The 12,996-nt window shown below is 34.1% G+C and overlaps 1 protein-coding gene across 1 annotated transcript in view; it reads left to right on the top strand.

Moving 5' to 3' along the window:
* Positions 1-12,996, top strand: part of LOC141559696 (cilia- and flagella-associated protein 337-like) — a 99,189-nt gene that overhangs the window by 44,474 nt on the left and 41,719 nt on the right. Inside the window, exons 6-9 of the mRNA XM_074297430.1 lie at positions 1,029-1,180; positions 3,344-3,446; positions 10,715-10,821; positions 10,902-10,981. Coding sequence (XP_074153531.1) covers positions 1,029-1,180; positions 3,344-3,446; positions 10,715-10,821; positions 10,902-10,981 — 442 coding nt within the window. The remainder of the gene's footprint in view (positions 1-1,028; positions 1,181-3,343; positions 3,447-10,714; positions 10,822-10,901; positions 10,982-12,996) is intronic.

The following is a 12,996-nucleotide window of genomic DNA, read 5'->3' as shown; positions in this document are numbered from 1 at the left end:
TGAGTCCTAAATTCTCTTCTTCCCTTTCTCCTGTTTCCTCTCTTCTTGAGAAGGTGGGCAATTTGATATAGATTATTCATATTCAGTCATACAAAACTTATTTCCAGAATATACCAAGTTTTAAAAATCTAATCTGTGTGAGGCAAGTAGGTGGATAAGTAGCCTTTGCATCAAGGATTTCTGAATGGAATCATTTAAAGAGAAAGAAAACACTAATAATTTCTCTAGATTTGAGGTAGTTAACTAATAACTTCTTTATGATGAAAAATTAAATTTATGGCCTAAGTGATTGCTCCAAATCTTCTTCTTGAGTTGCCTTGTATTTATTTATACTTATCCTCTCTCTCTCTCTCTCTCTCTCTCTCTCTCTCTCTCTCTCTCTCTCTCTCTCTCTCTCTCTCTCTCTCTCTCTGTATATATATATTTATATTATATAAATATGCATATGTGCATATATATGTGTATATATATTTATATTATATAAATATGCATATGTGCATATATATGTATATATATATATCATCTTAATGCACCTACTTGTCCCCTCCCCAACCATTAGAATGAAAGCCCCTTGAGAGCATAATGCTTAGTGCTTAGCATAGTGCTTGGCATGCAATAGGTACTAGTAAATTGCTTGATTGAACTAGACCTTTAAATGTCAGTAATCCCTAGTAATCTCAGCATTGTAAAGGAATTCTTCAGAGTTTGGGATGAAAAGGTGGGAATGTGGATGGAGAGTAAAGTTCTCCACTGAAGATCTCAGAAATCTGTTCAATTTGCAATGGACAAGAACTAAGGGAACATTTTTTATTTATTTGATTTTTCTTTCTTTTTTGGGCAGGGGGGTTTATAAATGCAAATTTATGACAGAGGCTAGACCTTCACCTCTACTATATAACAGATGGCTGCTTTGCATAAGTATGAACACAGTGGAAGCCTTTCCAGAACAAAGTGCCTGCTTCTGAGATGAACACCCCCTTAGGGGCATATGGCTGTAAATGACACTCTCCCTCTGTCTTCCCACCCAGATCTGGGATCTCGAGAACCACAACTGCTTGTTCACTGCTTGCCCCAAAGCCACCGGCATCCAGGGGGAGCTTACAGCTTGTCATTACCTGTCCAACATCAAAGTATTATGTGTTGCCACGGATTCTGTCTCTCTACTGCATCTAAGGATGAGGTATGTGACTTGGCTTGTCAACCCAAAGAGTTCAGGTCTCCTGCAGAGAATATTGGGTACAGTCTACCCTTCCAAGATTTCAGTCTCACTCCTGTCTGATGATGATGATGTTCTCAGATCACCCCTCCCTCACTCCTGGCTAAATTCCACTTAAACATTTGAGGCAGCTAGGTAGCAGAGGATAGAGCTCTGGGCCTGGAGTAAGGAAAATCTGAGTTCAAATTTGGCTTCAGATGATTACTAGCTACATAATCCTGGACAAGTCACTTTACCCCTGTCTGCCTCCTTTCTTTAGCTATAAAATAGGCATAATAATAACTCTTACCTCCAAGGGTTGTTCTGAAGATCAAGTGAGATAATAGCTATAAAGCATTCAGCACAGGACTCCTTAGTAGGAACTTTTTAAATGATTGTTTCCTTTCTTCTGTAGCAGACAGAAACCAGTTGCTACTTGCTATAATTTGCATAGCTTTGCATATGTCCTATCTTGGATACTGGTCAAGATTAGAAGATGATTGCTTCTGTTCATTCTAGTACTGAGTTTCTTTTCTAGCCATCAATCTTACCTTGGGTTTCATTGATGATACATTCTTTTTATGGCTTTCTTTTTGTGGCTATCTCTCCATTAATGTTCCCCTCATAGATATCTGCTGTAATAATGGGTCAGTTTCTCATAGAAAGGCCTTTATTTCTCTACTTGTCAGATTTTCACCCTATACTTACCTAATTAGAACAGTGGAGTTAAAAAGATCTAAGTTCAAAATTTGCCTCAGACACTGATTGTGTAACTCTGGACAAATCCTTTAACTCTTCCCAGCCTCAGTTTCCTCATATATAAAATTAAATTGTCTCACAAGGTTGTTGTGTTGATCAAACACAATAGCATATTAAAATGACCTGCAAATTTTAAAGGATACATGCAGGCTATTATTAATGCTTAAGAGGACAAATTTAAAACCATACCTTTTTAACATAAAACTTGCTTAGTTAGCAGACTTTTCTGGACTGATGTTTTGCTCAAACCTTTTCTCTCCTCAGCCTTTGCCTAGTTTTTCTTAACCAATATAAAATTCTTGGAGTGGATCCCTGTAGAAATCATTTTTGTATCTGCCTAAAGTTTCAGAAGCACTAAATATCACCTTGTATCCCTAGTGAGAGATTGCTATTCGGTGAGCCTATTTTATGGAGTCAGGAAGAAATTTTAGAGCTGATGTGTGGTTTTCAGAAATTAAGAGAGTACTCTGGATAGGAGCTCTTCAAGAAGGAACAATGACTGAGACATAATTCTGGTGGTCACAGTGCCTTTGTCAGGACACAGTGACATGGAACACTAGTGGGAATAAGAGTTAGTTAAGGGGTATAAGAAGGACTCAGTTTATACATAGAACACAGAGATACAGCAGTTATGGAAGGATCATGGAGAGAGTTAAGGAGTAGAAAAATAAGTGAATCTGGGATGAAGTTGAATTCACAGAGTATATATGGAAGAATGAAGGAGAAAGTAGGTCAATGTATATACCAGAGCCAATGAGAAGGGAAGTAATTCCTGGCTGTGCACTGAGTCTTGATCTGAAAGAGAATGGATACAGTGAAAATTAGTGATTCTCCCCATCTTCATTATCATAGACAGGCATACATTCTCTCTCTCTCTCTCTCTCTCTCTCTCTCTCTCTCTCTCTCTCTCTCTCTCTCTCTCTCTCTCTCTCTCCTCTCTCTTTCTCCTCTCCCTTCCTCCCTTATTTCTCCTCCTCCTCCTCTTCTTGTTCTTGTTCTTCTTTCTTTCTTTCTTTTTCTCCTTCTCCTCCTCTTCCTCCTCCTCCTCTTCCTCCTCCTCCTCCTCCCTTTTTCCCTCCCTCCCCCCCCCACACACCTCTTCCTCCCTCTGTGTTTGTATGTATATGTATGTGTATGTGTGTCCCCATCTATATCTCCTTGTCTCTATAGAGAGATCAAGGGAAAAGGTCATAATTCAGATTTTTGTCTCATACTATTTAACAAGTACAAAGTATTTAAAGCATGCATTTTCTCAGTTCCCAGTATTTTCCAATTCATTTTGAAAGTGGATGGCAGGGTGACCCAAGTCACTGGGTAAACATGATGGTGGACGGAAGCCTCGAGATTGGTTTTGGTTATCATGAGCTAATTTTGTTTTTCATGAACTAGAGCTCGCCCTGAGCCTCACCTGGTGGTTTCTCATAAGGAACCTGTAGTGTGCTGCAGGTACAACAAGACATTTGGACATGTGGTTAGCTGCTCAAAAGGGTCTGTAAGTATCAAGTCATTCCAAAAATGGTAATGATTTCTCTGACTGGTGAGATACCTAGAGTAAGGGATGAAGGTAGCCAGCATAGACTCTCACAGCCAAACTTCCCCTTAGAAACCTGAGCATGAATATTTAGTGACTAAATTAGAGGAAACCAAGGAATTATTTCTTAAGCAACTGTTATGAACTCACTCTTTACCCCTCTGTGAAATATATTTTTAAAAAAAAAGGAAAGAAATAGAATAGAAGAAATAGAGTAGTACTGTCTTTCAAGATCTCAGTATTTTACCATTATGTCAATGGAAGTGAGTAATTTGGGACAATTTTCTTTTTCACACATCTTATTTATTTAACAGTAGATACATTAGAGAAGCAATATGATGTATTACAGAGGTTCTCAACTTTTTGGGGTCAGAACTTCTTTATACTTTTAAATATTGTTGAGGATTCCTTTATATTCTTAAAAAAGAACTTTTCTTTATTTGGGTTATATCTACCAATATTTACCATATTGCAAATAAAATGTACCAATTTGAAATTTTTTATTTATTATTTTAAAAATAATAATAAACCCATTACATGTTAATATTAATAACTTTTATTTTAAAATAATAAAATTTTCTCAAACCAAAAATATTAAAAATACCTTCACTGATATCTAAAATACAAGTAAGAACTTATGTTTATAGGAAAGATTCAGAGTAGTATGAAAAAATTAAAAGCCCAAAACAAAAATAATGCAAACATTTATTAAGCACTTAATATCATTCAGGTGCTCCCAGGTGCTAAAGTTTAGAAATATAAATATAAGCTTTGCCTTCAAAGAGCTTACATTCAAATGGGAGGTGATTTATATATCCTAGAACAGTGGCTTTCTAGTACATTCTTGAGGTTATAAATACAATAAACTATTTTTCTCCCACTACTATCTAATATGAGTAATCAGTTCTAGTGAAATGATCTGCTTTCTGTCGCTCATTCCTTCCTCCATGCCTTTTCTTGTGCTTGCTCATCTTTCATTTCTTCATTATAAATCCTGTTGAACCTTGAAGGTCCAGCTGAAGTCTCATACCCTCCATGAAGCCTTCCATGATTAACCCTCATTATCCAATCTCTCCCTATTCCTGCTTTTAGATAGTACTATATTACATATTTGAGCATTTACTATAAGTAATTGTTCCAATCAGTAGTTTTTACTTTTTAAAAATATACTTTAATACTTTCTTTAATACACTATTACTAAAATCCACTGTGATGTCATCAGGCTAGCTACTCATAGTGCTTATTGACACTCAACACTTGACTTGTTTAGAGTTGTTCAGCAAATTCAGCCTCTCCATTTTACAGATTAAAAAACAAAAACTGGTTCAGAGACCTTGGGCAGGTCATAAAGGCAGTAGATGGTAGAATTGGAATTATCCAGACTCTAAATTCTGTGCCCTTTCTTTTATGCCATGCTAACAAGACAAACTGAATGATCACAGCCAAATGTTTTCTACATGATTATTTCACTTAACATACATTTAAAATAGTTTTTTGTGGTTATTAAACCAATTAGTGGTGAAGGGGAGGTATGATTATATTCAGTCTTATACTGTTTTATGCCTTAAGTATTGTCCTTTATAGAAGCAGGATGCTTTAGTGCAGTAGTTTATAAGCAAAAGGCTGAAGGCTAAAGGTCACTGAATTCTATAGAGTTCTTACTATGTAAGAACCTTATAGAACCCAGAATTCGTCAGCCTTCAGTCTTTCAGAGCAAGGGTCAGACAATCCATTAGGTGCAACAAGATTGTCATTTTGATTTTTCTTTAGCTCTAACAAAATATGTAGAGTGACCAATATGCCTTTGTAATACCTTTGTAGACTGAATACTGTTTCTTTCATATATATATATATATATATGCATTTTAAAATACATATAAATATTTTAATTAGTAAAAGAAAAACTTAAAGATAACTATATCATGGCAGCTTTTTGTCATCATTGATTTTCTCAATAATTAATAATAATAGTATAGCTAATTTCTGAGGGATAATGCTCAGAATTCTTTTTTTTTATTTAAAAATGGATTCCTATATTCAAATAGGATAGGAGACTGCTATCATCAAAAAATCACTGACATTGAAATCAGAAGGCCTGCGTTTAAGTTCCGGGTATGAGACTTCCTAGATGACAGTGGATAACACAAAATAACAAAATTGGACATTTCAAACTGGATTTGAGATACCTCAAAATCAACAGGTTCAAAATAGAATTTATAATCTTTTCTTTGAAATGCATACTCTTAAACTTCCATTTTACTGTTTCCCAGATTTTCACTACTGTCTCCTATTCATTGCAGCTTCAATGTCATCCTTGACTCCTTATTCTCACGCACCCTGTGTAGCCAATCAGTTGTCTAATCTCTTCTTTTCTGTTTCCAAAGTATCTCTCACATGTGTCCTCTTTTTCACTTATATGATCATCACTCTAATTTAATCCCTCATTACTCGTTTTTTCGAACTATTATTATAGTCTCTTAGGTCATCTCCCTACTTCAAGTTTTTCCTTCCAGCTTCTATATAACTGTGAAAATGATTCTCCTAGAGATTTGACCATGTCACTCCCCCTACTCTGCATGCTTGCACGCACGTACACACACACACACACACACACACACACACACACACACACACACACACACACACACATTAAACCCCAATGGTTCCCTGTAAAATATAAGCTCTGTTTATCCTTTAGAGCTCTTTGTAGACTTCTATGTCACATTGTAAAAAAGGTGGGAGACTAGACATTCAGTCCTTACATCCTTTCAAAAAAAGAATTTTCCAAAATAAGAATTATGCAGAGATAAAGCAATTATAGTTATCTCCATAGACTAAAACACTAAGATCTTTAATGAGTTAATACTCTAATAAATTAATAGAGAAGGCAATATTCCACTAATGTGTTCACTCAGTATAACCCCCTTTACCCTCTACTGGCCTCCATGCTTTAGCCGTTTTACATCAGCATCCATGGGCTTATGCTTTAGGATCTACTCAGGATCTTTCCTGCAGCTATTGTCTCTACCAGAATCCCTTCATCCAATTCTGCCTTCTCCTCACAATTCTGTGGCAACAAACAACAGAATTCAACTCAGTGAAAAAGAGTGGTGATATAGGAAAAGTAGAGAGTTTGTTCTACTGGGGGTGGCAGTGCATATTTTTCTATGATAGTGCACAGTCAGAGCACTAAGGAATAGAAGCACATAAGACAGGTACCAACAGGTACAAGACGTGAAGGAAAGAGGACTGGCATCCAGTTAAAGGTGGTTCTGCCCTCCTCTGCAGTCACCTGGAACAGAGACTGAGGCCAGTTTACTCCCCTAACATGAGAGTAAACTGAGATAACTCTGAGAATCAGACTGGGGTAGAAGTGAGGGTGGGGAGGAGGTGCAGGAATCTATCCAGAAAGAGAAAGGAATTAGAACTGAGCAATAAGGAAACATAAGAGAAAAAGATAGAAATTTCAAAAAATCCCAGAAGGAAGACAAATCAGTTCAAAAACTCAAGTACAAACACATAAGCCAGTAGACAAAATATTAATTACAAAAAAAGAAAAATAGTCTAGAGAGCCTCTAAATAAATTCACCATCTCAAAATGAATATTGGAATATGAAGGAAAATCAATCAATATTTGATGAGGTAGAGGACCCATGTATTCCAAAGAAAACATGGGACCACAGGAAGATGTTCCCAAATGATTCAAGAAAAATAAGAATTGTAAAAGTAGAATTTGTGTTCTACACAACAGAAATAACAAAAATAAAATAAGAAAATAAAACAAAACAATATTAGAGACTAAAGAAGTAAAATATAGACCAACTTTTCATAACTTTAAATGTAAATATATTTAAGCCATTTGATAAAGAGAAAGTGACAAATTGTAATTGAAAGAACAAAATTCCACAATCTGTTACTGATAAAAAATGGAACTAAAATGATATACACAGAATAAAAAGGAGGGGCTGAAAAAAAACTGACTATCTGTTAGATGAATCCAAAAAAAGTACACATTATAATCACTATATCAGACAAAGCAAAAACAAAACTTCCAAACATAAAAAAGAGATAAATAAGGAAACTATAAGACAATGAACCAATATACCTATTGTTTCAAATGCCTTAATATCAAATTCATAAAAGAAACATTAACTGAATTACAAGAGACAATATAAAAATAACAGGAAACTTTAAAGAACCTTATCTCAGTTTTGAACAAATTTGACAGAAAGAAAATCAAAAAGGAAAATTAAACAAATTGTTGGAGAAATTAAAACAAAAAGCTTTTGGCATTTTCTAAATGGAGATGCTAAAGAATGTACACAATTCCTGGAAAATATGGAACTTTTACAAAAATTGACTGTAGTAAGGCAAAGATATATTTCAAATAAATTTTAAAAAGCCGAAATGAAAAAAAGGAGACTAAACATATGCTTTGTAGATTGTAACACAATAAAAATAGTGAAAAAATAAATTTAAAAAACCCTCAAAAATCTTCATTTGTAATTGTATTTTTGTTGTTGTTGTTGTTATTTTGTTTTGTTTTATTTTGTTTTTGGTCAGTTCAGGGAGCAAAAACAAAAAACAAATACAAATGAAGATTTAGCAAATACTAAATAATGAATAGGTTAAAGAATAAATCATAAAGGCAACTAAGTAGTACAGTGACAAGAACACCAACCCTTCAGTCAGAAGGACCTTAGTTCAAATCCAGCCTCAGACACTTGTCATTTAGTAGCTATGTGACCCTGGGCAAGTTATTTAGCCCTTATTGCCTCACAAAATAAAAATAGATCATAAAAAATAATATTATTAAAAATTAATGGTTATTTCCCAGTTGGCACTATATTGGTACTTCTTAGATCAAATGACTTCAGTAATTTTATATATATTTATCATTATTATCCTCTGATTAAAAGGCAGAGTATTGAACTCCAAAACATCCATTTAAGAGAGACACTTGGAACAGATATCTCATTTTCAAACTGCCTGCACTACTTTGGGACTTCTGTGACTTTTCTACCATGCTCTCTCATGAAGTCCTTCTCCCCATTTCCTTTCCCTTTGTTGTTGTCTTCTCTCATTAAACTGTAAGCTATTTGAAGTCAGGAAGTGTCTTTTTTGCATTTATATCCCCAGTATTTAGCATAGTCACAGAGTAAGTAGATAAGTGTTATTTGATTATTATCTGCTGATTGAAAGAAAATGGAAGCTATAAAACAATATTCCAAATTTCTTGAATGTAGCTAAAGCAGTCCTTAGAGAAGGATAAATTATATCCCTATACATTAAAAAAAAGAAAAGAAAAGAAGAGAATTAATGAACTGAATATTAATTTCAAGAAAACTGGAAAACTAACAAATAGAAATGATAAATAGTAAAAAAAAAAAAAAAAAAAAAAAAAAAAAAAAAAAAGAGGAAAAATAGATAAATTAGATATAGAAATGATCGTTCCAAAACTGGTTCTTTGAAAAGACTAACAAAAGGAACATTATGGTGAGAAACAGCAAGAAGCCTAATCTGTCTGGAAGGTAGAGTAGTAAAAGAAAATAATGGATAATAAGTTACAAATTTGGATTACTTGCATTTTCTACTTTATGTGGTTGTTGTGAGATACCATTTTGTTAAACTTTAAGCATTATGTGTGTTATTATTAGTAAGATTTTAAGTTATATGTGGGAATAGATTTTAAATTCATGTCTTTTGATTCTGAGCCGGGACTTTTTTCTATTAAACCAATCCATTCTTGAGTTTTAGGAATGTATCATATTATTGAAATTATTTTATTTAATGGTATAATTCACAACATATAGAGTAAAAGAATTAAAAGAATTTATTATAGGTATAACCACTGCCAAGGCAGTCCCTGTCTTATAGGGTAACCCAGAAAAGGAAACTTTTCTCATCTGGAGATCTGTTCATGGCATTTTGCAATGCATGTATGAGAAAGAGAATAATTTATACAACTCTTATTTGGAATACCACTGGAGGCCATGCTTGTATTATAAAATCACTGGTGAGAATTGGGCTATTAACATTTATGACAATATTTGAACTGATAAAAGATTAATTTAAAAAAAATTACTGTCTTGAAGTCTTTGGTCACATTGGTTACCTTGGGGAAGTTGGTCTTGAAGATAGCTAATTCCTTTCCCAGTTAAAAATAAGTGGCCATCCAACTCTTTTTGAAATGATCCTACCTAAACCTATTTGATTTCGACCTGCTAATCTCTTTTAGTGGATTTTTTAAAAAATCAAATAATGAAAAAAGATAGTAACATCTAATCAGAAATAGATATGGCCAAATGGCAGAACAGTGTCAAAAGTTATAGGAGAAAATGCTACTACCATTTCCACAAAAGCCATTCCAAACAAACCAACCAACCAACCAACCAAAAAACTAAAACCAAAACACAAACCCACCACTATCATTTTTTGAAAAGCAAGAACTTTTCTCAATTCTAGAAACAGAGTAAAATTTATCAATTGGAAAATTGCTAAACAAATTATTTTATAAGATTGTAATTAAATATCACTTATGCTGTAAAAAGTGGTGAATACAGAAAATCATAAGAATTATACAAACTCCAAATAAAAGTAAAACCTCATAATAAAATAGGTGGAAAGAATAACAAAAAAATGAAACTGAACATTTTATAATAAATGGCCAAAGTTGATATCAAAGAGGAAATGAGAATGCATCTCTTTCTCTTCTTTATAGAACTAGAGCTCTATGGGTTTGGAACATTGCATACATTGTCCTGCTTGGTTGATGTGTTGATCAGTTTTGCTGAACTGATTTAAAACTTGTTATATGTGTTATCTATATGTCATTTGATTAGGGGAATGAGGAATACATTAGATAATGAAGATAATGAAAAATACAAATGGAGAGAATAAAATTTTTAAAATGAGAAGCTTTCTAATTTCTTTAAATCTTCATTAGGAAGATGACTACCCAATTGTACTGGTTCAAATCTATTCAAATTCTGTCTCTGCAGGATAAAGTTTGGTCACTTTTGCTTTATGGTTTCTTTAAAAAATGACTAAAACCTTCCAACCTTCTTACTGATGTAGACCATCCCAGAAAAACTATAGATAAAGGTGGTATCTCTTTTTTGTTTTGATATACTTGATTCTTGTCTTTAAATGGAAAAATCCTTTATATTCATAATCATTATAGTCCCTATTTCAAATACTTGCTGAGTTTTCCTTTTTCTCTTACACAGGTTATTAAAGTGTGGGATTTTGAAACAGGAATGTTTCTGTCTGAATTTATTGCAGCTCATGGCAATGCAGAAATCACCTGCTTGACATTTGATTCCAGTGGGAGAAGGTACACTCATTCTCAATTGTCTTTTCAACTGCATTGAACCTTTTGGTCTTGAATCTTAATAAATAATAATTCCACTTCAGACTGATCACTGGTGGCAGAGATGGATGTTTAAGAATCTGGAACTATAACAGTGGACACTGTCTGAAAACTCTGACTCAAGGCAAGTGATTTCCATTTTTCTGGGCCTCATAATATAAGAGTATGTGCACTTAGTGAGTATTATGGGCCAAAAGGATTAAAAATATTATGAAAGTGTCAAGTGTTATTCTCTTTCTCAACTTCTCTGTGGATCAGTGTTTTGAGGGAAAGACTTGATTTAACTTATTTAGAGTGTTTAGCATTATATTCTAAGCATAATGACTAAAAAATAGTCAACGACAGTATTTCACACAGGTTTCCTTCTCATACTGCCAAATTGGCTACCCCACTTCCACAGACATTTAAAAACCCATGAACTTGGGGTGATAAAACATAATGTCATAAAAAGGTCTTCTAAGGATCCCTAGTAATTGTCCCTATATCTCTATACCAATTTCATGTCGGCTCTATGCCATCTGTGTGCAAGTTTCTAGCAAGACGTTGAAGGTTTTCACATTGGGTAGAAAGGGATGCTCCTCTAAGATGGATCACTGTTTTACATCTCAGACCCATGTAGTAGTGCTCTATTAAGTAGACAGACTTCATGAGTAACAACTACCACAGGATCAATGATTGTGGAGAAAAGGTGTATATTCCTGGTCATTGACTTTATAGATGGTATAACTACTACTCTTGTATCCTTAATTGCTGGGATTTGTGCTGTTTCTACTAGAAAACCTCTCATATCATCCACAATCCAATCTCCTCTCACTAAGATGTCTTTAACCATGTTCACCATCTCGGGGTAGGAAGTCAAGACACTAGTTATCAAACAATCTCATTAACAGTTATTACTTTAAACAAGCTGGAATGTATTGCTGTTTCAGTTTACAAACTATAGCTTCTATTTCTTCATCCTCATATCCCTTATATTACCCCCTCCGTGACCATAGTATGATGCAGAGTCTTTGCAATGTAATCTGTCTCATAGTCAAATCATACTTATCTTAACAATACTTAATGAGCGTCAAGTTGTATTGCTGTGTACAAGATATTCAATATCTGACTAACGATGGTGCTATAATACAATGCAAAAATAACACAGCAACATCTTGACACAGAACAGAATAATAGTTTTTAAAATCACTAAAAATCATATGTTAAAAAAATCATAGCTAGAAAAAAAATAAAAATCTTAAATAAATCCCAGAAAATTTAAGGAAGCTACAATGGAAAGATACTTCAGGTTCAAAAGCACAAAGCAAAACAAACTAAAACTTCTGAGCCCCCACCAATATTTCTTTTACCAGACCAACTAAATTCTCAAGTCAAAGCAAAAGACAGCCCAGCAAAATTAATGACAAGAAAAATTTTCCTCTTCCAGTTGGGAGTGGCTTTTTCACAGATCCCCATGTCATAGGTGGGAGGGAAGATGTATATCTAAGGATCATGCACAGATGAGCTCACAGTGTGGAACAATTCATATTACTAGGATTAGTTCCCAGTGAATTTCCAGCTCTAATGTAGCTGCTCTCCTGCAGAACTGCCAACAATCTTGTTAGGCTCTTTTTTGCTCTCTACTCTCTTCTATTGGCTCTCTGTGAATGGGATTATTCTTGGTATATCATTTGCTGGCAGTGCTGGCTTTAGCTTTGATAAGGTCTGATCTGTACAGGAGTTTATGATTTCTTTTAATTCTTTTAGAGCCTCTCAGCTCTTTGAATTCATACCTGGGCCATAACTAATCAAATAAGGGCATTGTCTGCCCTTTTAATTCCTTTCGTTTTGTTCAGCTACCAGGACCTCACACTACTTTACTTTTTGACTTAAAGATAAAATTTTCTCTTAACTTCTTCCTGTTTCCATTATGCTAACTGTGGTCCATGTTAATTCTTAAATAGCTTCTTCTAAGATTCCTTTCATCTAGATGATTTTTACAATGGTCATAAGCATAACCTCTGTTGAATTTATCGTGTCCTTTCCCTTGGTGACTTTGAACTTTTTTATTTTTTAAATAAGAGAGGTTACTTTTAAATGAATGCATATGATAGCTATTTCTAATTCATTCAATCATTCTGTCTCTCCTTCTCCTTTGTA

Source organism: Sminthopsis crassicaudata, chromosome 3 (assembly GCF_048593235.1).
Source record: "Sminthopsis crassicaudata isolate SCR6 chromosome 3, ASM4859323v1, whole genome shotgun sequence".
In the NCBI taxonomy this organism is placed as follows: domain Eukaryota; kingdom Metazoa; phylum Chordata; class Mammalia; order Dasyuromorphia; family Dasyuridae; genus Sminthopsis; species Sminthopsis crassicaudata.
The sequence above is the reverse complement of the archived record's forward strand: the minus strand, read 5'-3'. Positions and strand labels throughout refer to the sequence as shown.